The 9,098-nt window shown below is 34.0% G+C and overlaps 1 protein-coding gene across 4 annotated transcripts; it reads left to right on the forward strand.

Annotated features, from left to right (window-relative positions):
* Nucleotides 1-678: 678 nt before the first annotated feature.
* Nucleotides 679-6,455, forward strand: LOC114317592 (26S rRNA (cytosine-C(5))-methyltransferase NOP2B-like). 4 transcript variants are annotated; one of them, XR_014361175.1, is made up of 7 exons: nt 883-2,927; nt 3,020-3,091; nt 3,265-3,338; nt 3,926-3,978; nt 4,464-4,573; nt 5,221-5,427; nt 6,286-6,455. XR_014361175.1 is itself a non-coding variant. In XM_082914898.1 (6 exons), the coding sequence occupies exons 2-6, from the start codon at nt 3,074-3,076 to the stop codon at nt 6,304-6,306; spliced, it is 276 nt and encodes a 91-aa protein (XP_082771024.1). In that variant the 5' UTR covers nt 679-2,927; nt 3,020-3,073; the 3' UTR covers nt 6,307-6,455. The 4 variants fall into 4 exon arrangements, 3 of the variants coding, with proteins under 3 accessions (XP_082771024.1, XP_082771026.1, XP_082771025.1); XM_082914898.1 differs by lacking the exon at nt 5,221-5,427 and having other exon boundaries at nt 679-2,927; XM_082914900.1 differs by lacking the exon at nt 6,286-6,455 and having other exon boundaries at nt 5,221-6,276.
* Nucleotides 6,456-9,098: the final 2,643 nt, after the last annotated feature.

A 9,098-nucleotide genomic window follows, 5' to 3' on the forward strand; every position in this document is an offset into this window, starting at 1 on the left:
TCGCGGAAGGTCACATATTTTTTGGCGACCAAAAATTTGGTCGCCAAAAACTTATTTTCAGCAACCAAAAAAAATTAGTCGCCAAATTAATATTTTTAGCGACTAATATTTTAGTCAACGTTGATTGAGATTTGGCGACTAAAAAAATTAGTCGTAATATATTTGAGATTTTGCGACAAAAAATGAATTTAGTCGTTACACTACAACAAAAGTAACCTATGGTGACGAAAACTAGTGAAGAAAATAAATTTCGTCACTAAATAAGGATAATCGGTGAAGAATTATAAAATTTTGTCACATATAATAAAAAAATAAAAATAATGGGTGACAAAATTTATTTTCATCAATAAACACTTCTTTTTAGGTGAGGAAAAATTTAGTTTCGTCACTGAAGATTTTTCCGCTAATTTTTTTGAGTGGCGCCAAAATTTTGAGACTTTTGGTGAGAAACAAATTTGTCACCAATTATAAAATTATTAGTGAGGAATACATTTTCGTCATCAATAATTTTAAATATTTTTTTTTAAAAAAAACTTAATTTTAAATATTTTGAGATCATTTGATGAAGAATATATTTTCGTCGTCAATAATTTTTAATATTTTAAGACTTTTGGCGAGGAAATTATTTTGTCATCAATTTTTGAGGGAGAGATACTGGGTAGTAATGAAAAAAAATTAGGTTACTAATTCCCCCCCTCTTTTTCTTTTTTGTTTATCAGTTTTCCCCCCATTCGTCTCTCACAAAACACAGCGCCCCTTCTCCTCTTTCAGCTCGTTCTTCTCTCTCAGTGCCGCCACCGACATCACCCACATCCTCCTCCGAGCAATTGTCAGTGCTGCCGGCATCGCTTCCAGTATTATTCGATTATTTCTCTATTTTTTTTTACTTTTATTTTCAAGTATGGGTCCTCTGTCTCTCTCTCTCTCTCACTCAATTTCTCTATTTTTCTTTCTTTGTTACTAATTTCCCTTACTTATTGAACATCTGCACTCATTAAATTTCATCAGAATTACAAACTTTGAACATCTATTTGAAACAACAATGGAAGAACCTCATTGGAACCCTACCCTTTGAATTCAATTGAACTGTGCATTGAAGATTTAATTGGTTTGTAGGTTCTGTAATTTTTATTGATAGTCATTTATCCCAAATCCTACGAGATTTACAGTGATTGCTTATGAGTAATGAATTCCATGTTTTAATTCGAAGGTTCATACCTGGAGCAGTGGTCAATGTGACTATTTCTACTTGTGGTTGAACATTCTTTATGTTACTTCTCTCTCTCTCTCTCTCTCTCTCTCTCTCTCTCTCACACACACACACACACAAACACACACACACTCTCACGCTGCTGTTTGAAGGAAATAAGTATATCTATACTAATGTGTATTTCAATTCAATTGCTAGGGACGCTGTGGTAACAATGAACGTATGAAGCTTAAGATATATAAATATAGTAAGGTATAATGAATTTATCTTAATGTTTATGAACACAATAGTTTGAAGGCATTATGAATGGAATTCAAAATGGGTTTTGTTCAATAGCTGTTATGCCTTATCTGTTAAGGCTACTTAACCCCAGCCTTGGTCCATAGCTGTGCTTACTACCATAAGTCTTAAACTTGGGCTATTGGTTTTCAATAGAGTGGCCAGTCAATAACTCTAGCCCACCATGCTGGTTGTCTCATCATGACTTAATGCCTCTCCATTATAACACCTTAAATATTTCTTACAATTCTGTTTTATGTTTCTATGACTTTTAATTAGTTGCTACATTGACAATTGGTGCCGAGTATGGTTTTGTTTCATTTGCTGATCATGATGATGCTTTTGAGGAAATTCTCATTCTTTGTTTCTCTATTTAGTCTTCATGTTCCAAAATCCAAATCCGTTATCGCTTGAGGAATGGATGGGGTACAAAATAGCAGGATGGTATACCTATCATTCTACGAGGGTAAAATTTACAATTTGTGAGGATCATCATAACATTACTGGGAAGGGAAACATTATTTTTTGATCACCTGGATGGGATGCATTTCTTTGTCTCTAGTGAACCTTGCAGTTGGATCTGAGGACGCAGAATTAGAGTTGCCACTTGAAATACTGTTAGTCTATTTTGTAGATACACATATGAGGAGATTTAAGAAAAAGAGAAGAAACAGGTATAAAGAATTTGGTGGTGTAAATAATTTTACTTCATCAAATGAAATATTGATATTAAAACACTATATGATGGAAGAAAGAAAATAGAATTTAAAGATAACACTAGTTGCAGTCTGATTGTTCTATACTACACACGGGTACCTACGTTCATAAATGTACCCATGCTGACATATTTGTGGATAATATGGAATAAAATAATTTCATGGAGGGCTTTTTTGAGTCGAAATTCTTAACAATTGTATGTGGCTGGATTGGCAGCTTGACCTGATTGCTTCCAAACTGTTTATTGAAATTTGAATTACAAGATTATGGCACCTTCAGGAGTTTAGAAAAAGAAAAAGAAAGAATTTAATAGTCTTTTGAAATACAGTGGTTCTCCCTTCGGTGCGTCCCCCCCCCCCCCCCCCCACTTTTTCCATCTTCCTTTCCAAATTTCTTCTCAAATCCGTGAACCAAACACAAGATATGAAAAGATAAATGTTATTCCACATCTATGTAAATGCGTGTGTAAATTGTTAGGTGAAAAATTAGATAACTCTAACATTATTCATGAAAAAGAGAAATTCTCAAACAATGGCTTGGCATCTCACAAATAAATTTGAGTCATTCTTTCCATACCATTGCCTATTGTGACAGTAAATATCATTATCCTACGACGGTTCTCCTGCCTCTTATCTCTCTCTCTCTCTCTCTCTCTCTCTCTCTCTCTGTGCTTGATCTCTACGCCGTCTCAGAGCTTCAAGCAGTTCGATTTCGTCTAAAGGTTCGATCAATTTCAATCTCTCTTTTCTCTATTTCAATCTGTGTGTTGTTTGTATTGGTTTAGCTTTAATTAACCTTCTTTCAAATTTGCAGGTTGGACTTGTTGTGTATGATTCACAAGTTCTGATTGGTGCCACTCCTGAATATATGGCTGGTTATTACATTGTATTATCACTAGCTAGCATGTTTTCTTGTTCTTCCTATCCCCTTATTCCACTTCCACCCCTACCCCACCCCCAACCCCTGCGAGAAAAAAAAAACAAAATATATATATATATATATATATTGTTTTGGGTTTTATGTGGTTTGCTTAGTGCTCATAGTAAGTTTGCTTACAGTTGCAAAGTGCAAGCTCTTTTTTTCCTGTGATGGCCCTTGCTCCTCAAGAGAAGGAAATGATTGTTGATATGGCGTAAGTAACTGAACTCTTTCACACAGAAATATCTGCTTGCTATCTATCTGAATTTTTTTGCATTATCCTGTGTTTTTAGTTTCTTATTTTTATTTCAGCACGTTTAATGGCTAAGTTTCTCTTTCTTTCTTTTCTTTTGTTTTATTATACTTTAAATGTTGTCTTTTGTTTTCCTCTTTCTCTTCTTCATGTTAATGTTGTTTTTTTGACGGGTAAGGTAAGTAACAAAAGCATCCTTACATACGTCCGGCCTTGAAAATTGTTGTAGTTAGCTTGTGATTCCATTGCACAATTCTTATATTATGAATTTGTAGCATAATTTAACCTTTGATACAATCTGAGACAAAACAGTGTAAAGAAAGCTCACTTTAGGGACACTAATATCTTGCCTTTTTCATGTTCATTTCTTTGTATGAGACATGGTAGAGTTGATTGATGTATTCAGTCTCACACACTAGTCATGGACATTTATGCAATCAAAGGAATAGGATTATATGTGGTATCCATGTCCACGTCTCATGTGTTATCTTCACTGCTTCTTTCTATCTGCATTCTCCCTCTTAATTGCAATTTATACTTTATTGCAGGGCTGCTCCTGGTGGTAAAACAACCTACGTTGCTGCTCTTATGAAAAACAGTGGTGTGTAGTGATTTCCATCTTGACTCTGTTATTTCAATTGCACTTATGCTTTCAATTAATTCATATTGTTGTTATGGCTTACTCACAACTTGTTGGGTTGAGCATATTCAAGTGAATATATGCATGAGTTTGTGTCCATTTACTTGTTAATGCGGGGAGATACGGGCTTACCCTATTTCCACCTACACAATAAAGTGTGACACTGTCTATTGAGCAACTTGGAGGAATTTTCAACCAAAATGGCGGTCATTTACTTTCTTAAAATTTAGTTTAAATACAAATCTTCATTTATTCTGATGTCAGACAAGTTGGTGTATAATGTTTATTCTGTTGATGTATGTATAACCATTTTTTTGCACTCAAAAAGTTGCCAACAACAAATTGTCTTTGGGCAAAGTCCTTGATGATTTTTTTTCTCCTTGCCCTAGTATCTATATGAATCCCATGCCTCTTTCCTCCCTGTTATCTAATGCAATGGTTACTAGGTATAATTTATGCAAATGAGATGAAGGAGTCAAGACCCAAGTCGCTTACTGCAAATTTACATCGTATGGGGGTGACAAACACTATAGTTTGCAACTATGACGGGAGAGAGGTAAGCATCTTGTTTTGTTGCCCTTAATTCTTATCTATTACATTATATAAATGCCATATTTCCTTGGGACTGAATGATTGAAGTTTGAATTTGTGAGTTGTTATTTTGTTAAAAAAACATCCTGTTTAATGTGGCAAAAGGGAAACTTGATCTCAGATGATCTTTTCTTGCATTTTAATAAATTTCTTCTGTGATGTCTTCCATAACAGTATTTATATCATGTGGGGATGTCTCAAAGATGTTTGGCCAAACATAATTTAGTAAGTGAACCAAAGCATCCTCACATCCCAACCCAGCAACTCCAAAAGCCATGTGCTTCACAGTAGAAGCAGCAGTTTGCCTATGAACCAAATCTCTGTCCATGAGAGCATCCTCTAGCAATGGAGTCACTGCATAAATGTAATCATTTCCCATTTCACCAATGCACTCGAATAGAAACGAGAGGGACTTCAGAACACCATTCTGAACATTAAACTCTGGCACACGATATTCATTCATAAAGGCTGGTAAAACTGTAAAAGGAGAATGCATTCTGAAAATTTGTGCTTAAATGGAATATAAATTCTGGCACACGACTTCAGAACACCATTCTGAAAATTTGTGCTTAAATGGAATATAAATTTTTTTACCAAATGTCGTGACTGCAGAATGCATAGAATGAAGCATTTCACTCTGGGAGGCATACAGAAGCAGTGGATCATTATACTGCCATGGTATCAAGCAATATCAAATCATGTCCTTTTGCGGCCATTTGTTTTTGCAACCGTGCTTCTGCACACCAATCTCTGGGCCAAATTGCTGATGCTATTGCCGACTGTAGTCTAGCCATAGTTCTTGATGGAAGTTACTCAAAGGTTGGCCTTTAAAGTGTATACTATGCGGGGTGTTAGCTTATTTTTTGTTTTGTTGGAAGAGGTTATCAAATGATTCTCTTTAATTTTCTTTTTTATTGTACTTAATGTTCTTGTTTCTGTTTCTATTGTCGTTTGCTTTCTCTTTTCTGTTTCTGTCATTGTTTTCTTTCTCTCTTCTGTTTCTTCTTCTTATGCCTATTCAAGTCCACCTCTACTAGCTGCCTGCCTTATAGGATTCAGCACTGGGCAATGGCATGATTTTTACTTAATAAACTTTTATATCCATTTCAGCATTTTGAACCTTTGCCTGCTGCTAATAACTCCTCAAGTGTAGGCTTTTTTGTTGTTTAGAAGCAGCTGGATAGAAGCAGCTGGATAGACACACTGTAGTATTAAAGCAGCTGGATAGACACAGTGTTGTCTTCATTTTGGTTGCATTCATTGTATAAACTAACAAATCACAGCAGCATTATATGATTACTCTTCAATGCCCTTGAAGTTTATATTTGATGTAACAGGCATGAGTTAAAGACAAACCTTCTATAATCATGTTGTGTAGTCATAACATATAAGTTAATTTAAAGGTTTGAACTGTCAGATGGTTAGGTTTCCTGATCAGGCACTTTGGTAATACCAATTTGAAAATGGCATTTTCAAAAAAGGTTCCAGATATGACTATTTATCTTGTTTAACCAATTTGTCCTTGTTTATTCATGCATGAACTTCATTTTAGGCACAATTTGTAAAAATACTAAGATGTCTAACCATACTTAATGATGCTGATACATAGACATTTCTCCATGTTATATCACTTATCTCTAACTACTTTAAAGGCTAACATGACTTTGATTTCTGCAGTGGAAGCTCTTGGTGAAATAGTTGAACAACAGGGTAAAAAAGGCTGGAATTTCAATTTGAAACATTATGACAAAAACTTGAACTGGCAAACACCAATAGTGGACTCCTCCCTTATGTATGACTGTACTGTCAATTGCACCTGCCTTTCTGATGATGAATGTCACATCAGTGCTATGTATGTTCCTTTTTATGTTTTTAAATATACTTATTATTCAACTCAATTTTTTGCTTAAATTGTTATTTATGATTTTTTTATTTTATTTATTTTTAAATTAGGAGGCAATGATGCTTGAATACTAGCCTATGCTCTGTATGTTAAACTTATTAATGTCAGTTGAAAGTCCAAATTCTGTTTTGTATAGATGAAAAAAAGAGTAATGTGCTGAGAAAACCCTTATAGTTGTAGTTCATGTATTGAAATTTTGTTAGGCTTCACCTTATATGTCTACATGGTTCTAATTGAATTTCAATCCTCTGTAGTTCCTTGCTACTATGTCCCATGAGATCAGAACCCCAATGAATGGTGTTCTTGGTAAGTTTTTGTTATTGTCCTTTATCATTTTAAGTCATTTAAATACATTGCTTTGGGGAAAACATTAAAAAATTATTTAAAAATAAACAAAGAAAGTGGGGTTGTGTGATGTCTGTATATATGTTTATTCAACAGGAATGTTGCAGATGCTAATGGACACAGATCTGGATGTAACTTAACAAGACTATTCAGAACTGCACAGGGCAGTGGAAGAGCGTTGGTTTCACTAATAAATGAGCTTTTGGACCAAGCAAAGATTGAATCTGGTAAGCTCGAGCTTGAGATTTAAAGAGATATCTAAAGATCAAATCCATCAAGCTGATTCACAATTTCAAGCATAGTGCATTGATTGGTTTCACACCTATGATTGATTTTTGTTCATTTGGACTAGAATATATTTTTTTCATTTGTTGATAGCTGCGCATGAATAACAAATAGTTATGTTTCAAATTGTTATGCTAGATGGATGTGACTTGTGAATGAAAACTTAGAATAGTTGTATTGTGTCGAATGTTAATGAATTATGTATTGTGTCCAATGTTAATGATTCAGTTGATTTGAATGATGCTTTAAAATTATAGGTTTATTATGGATTGAATGAATTATTAGGAATTACATGTGTATTGTTTTCGTGCTTTGGCGACCAATTTATTAGTCGCGACAAATAAATAATTTTTTTTTGCAAAAAATGACAATTTCCGGCCAAGAGTTTTGGTCGCAAAAAATACATGTATTGCCGACTAAAACAGCTCTTGGTAGTGGAATCTCACTTTTGACGACCAAAATTTTTGGTCGCAAAAAGACACAAATGGCGACCAATTTTTTTGGTCGCGAAATGTGATAATTGGCGACCAAAAAATTTGGTCGCGAAATGTAATAATTGGCGACCAAACTTTTTGGTCGCGAAATGTGACAATTGGCGACTAAGAAATTTGGTCGGAAAAATATCACTTTTCGCGACCAAAGTGTTTTGGCGACAAAATAAATTAGTCGCGATAATTAAATATTTAGCGACCAAAAATTTAGTCGGCAAATTCAACTTTTGCCGACCAACCAAAATTTTGGTCGCGAATTACTTTTGCCGACCCTCAATTGGCGACCAAAGTAGCGACCAAAAAAATTGGTCGCGGATAATTTTTACCGACCAAAAATAGACTTTTAGCGACCAATTTTTTTGTTGCCAAAAGTGTTAATTCTTGTAGTGAGCATACATCTTGTGCTATTCATATTCATATATTCACACTAACAAATGCATGGACAATGAGAAGATTCGCATTAGATTATAACATTCATGACTGATTAGGCAATGTAAAGCTTCACACTAGTAGAAATTTAAGTACATTCATATTCACACAAAACATTCATATAAATAATGAGAAGATACCGTTCAACATCTTTTACAATGATGTGAAAGTTCATATTACGGCAAATCAAATTATATGAAACGCTTACAAAATTTGAATGTGAAACTCTCATATTCCAGTTTTTTTTTGTAAAAAAATTAATATTTGACAATATACAATGGAACTAGAGTTTCAAACATCAACTACTCTTCAACACCAATTTTATATACAATAAGCGGGCAAAGGGATTCAATAATCCAATTATTAATCGATCAAATTATAGGGTCTGAACATCAAGAAAAATAAAAAACACAAATGTAAAACTTATGTTTTCTACCCATTTCAGCGAATATCACCCGCGAACTTGTTGTGAACTTCAACAGCGATGAAGAACGATGTCACGATCCAAACCCGACATCCAAAGGCTCGGCGTCGTAACAAGATAAAAATAAAATAATTCGGATAATTCTGTAGTCACAGCGCAAGCGGATAAATTAAGGCCAAGTTTGGGAACTTGTAAAAAAGTAAAAAAGTCAAAAAGTTACTCAAAAAGTTAAAAGTTAACACTATTCACCAAAGTCAACAATTACAGCTGCACAACTCCCAATTCGAATTTTTCCCTATAAATCAATTTTTACAATTTTTTATTACACATTTTTTCATAAAAAGTCAAAAAGTTAACCCAAACATCCATATTTTCAACCTCAATTTTTTAGTCCAAAAAGATAAAAAGTGCACTTATTTAGGACAACCCAAACAACCCCTAAATAAATTAAAATAAATAACTGGGTACCAACTGTTTATTTAAAAGGAAGTAAAACATAATTACTTAAACTTCATTGTATTACAAGAGTCTAATAATAAAAGATAGAAAACAAATAACATAGCGATTCATTTTCCATCTTGATCCCACTAAATCTCGTCACCTGAAAGGGGTA

Source organism: Camellia sinensis, chromosome 2 (assembly GCF_055761805.1).
Source record: "Camellia sinensis isolate YWXY chromosome 2, ASM5576180v1, whole genome shotgun sequence".
Lineage (NCBI taxonomy): Eukaryota > Viridiplantae > Streptophyta > Magnoliopsida > Ericales > Theaceae > Camellia > Camellia sinensis.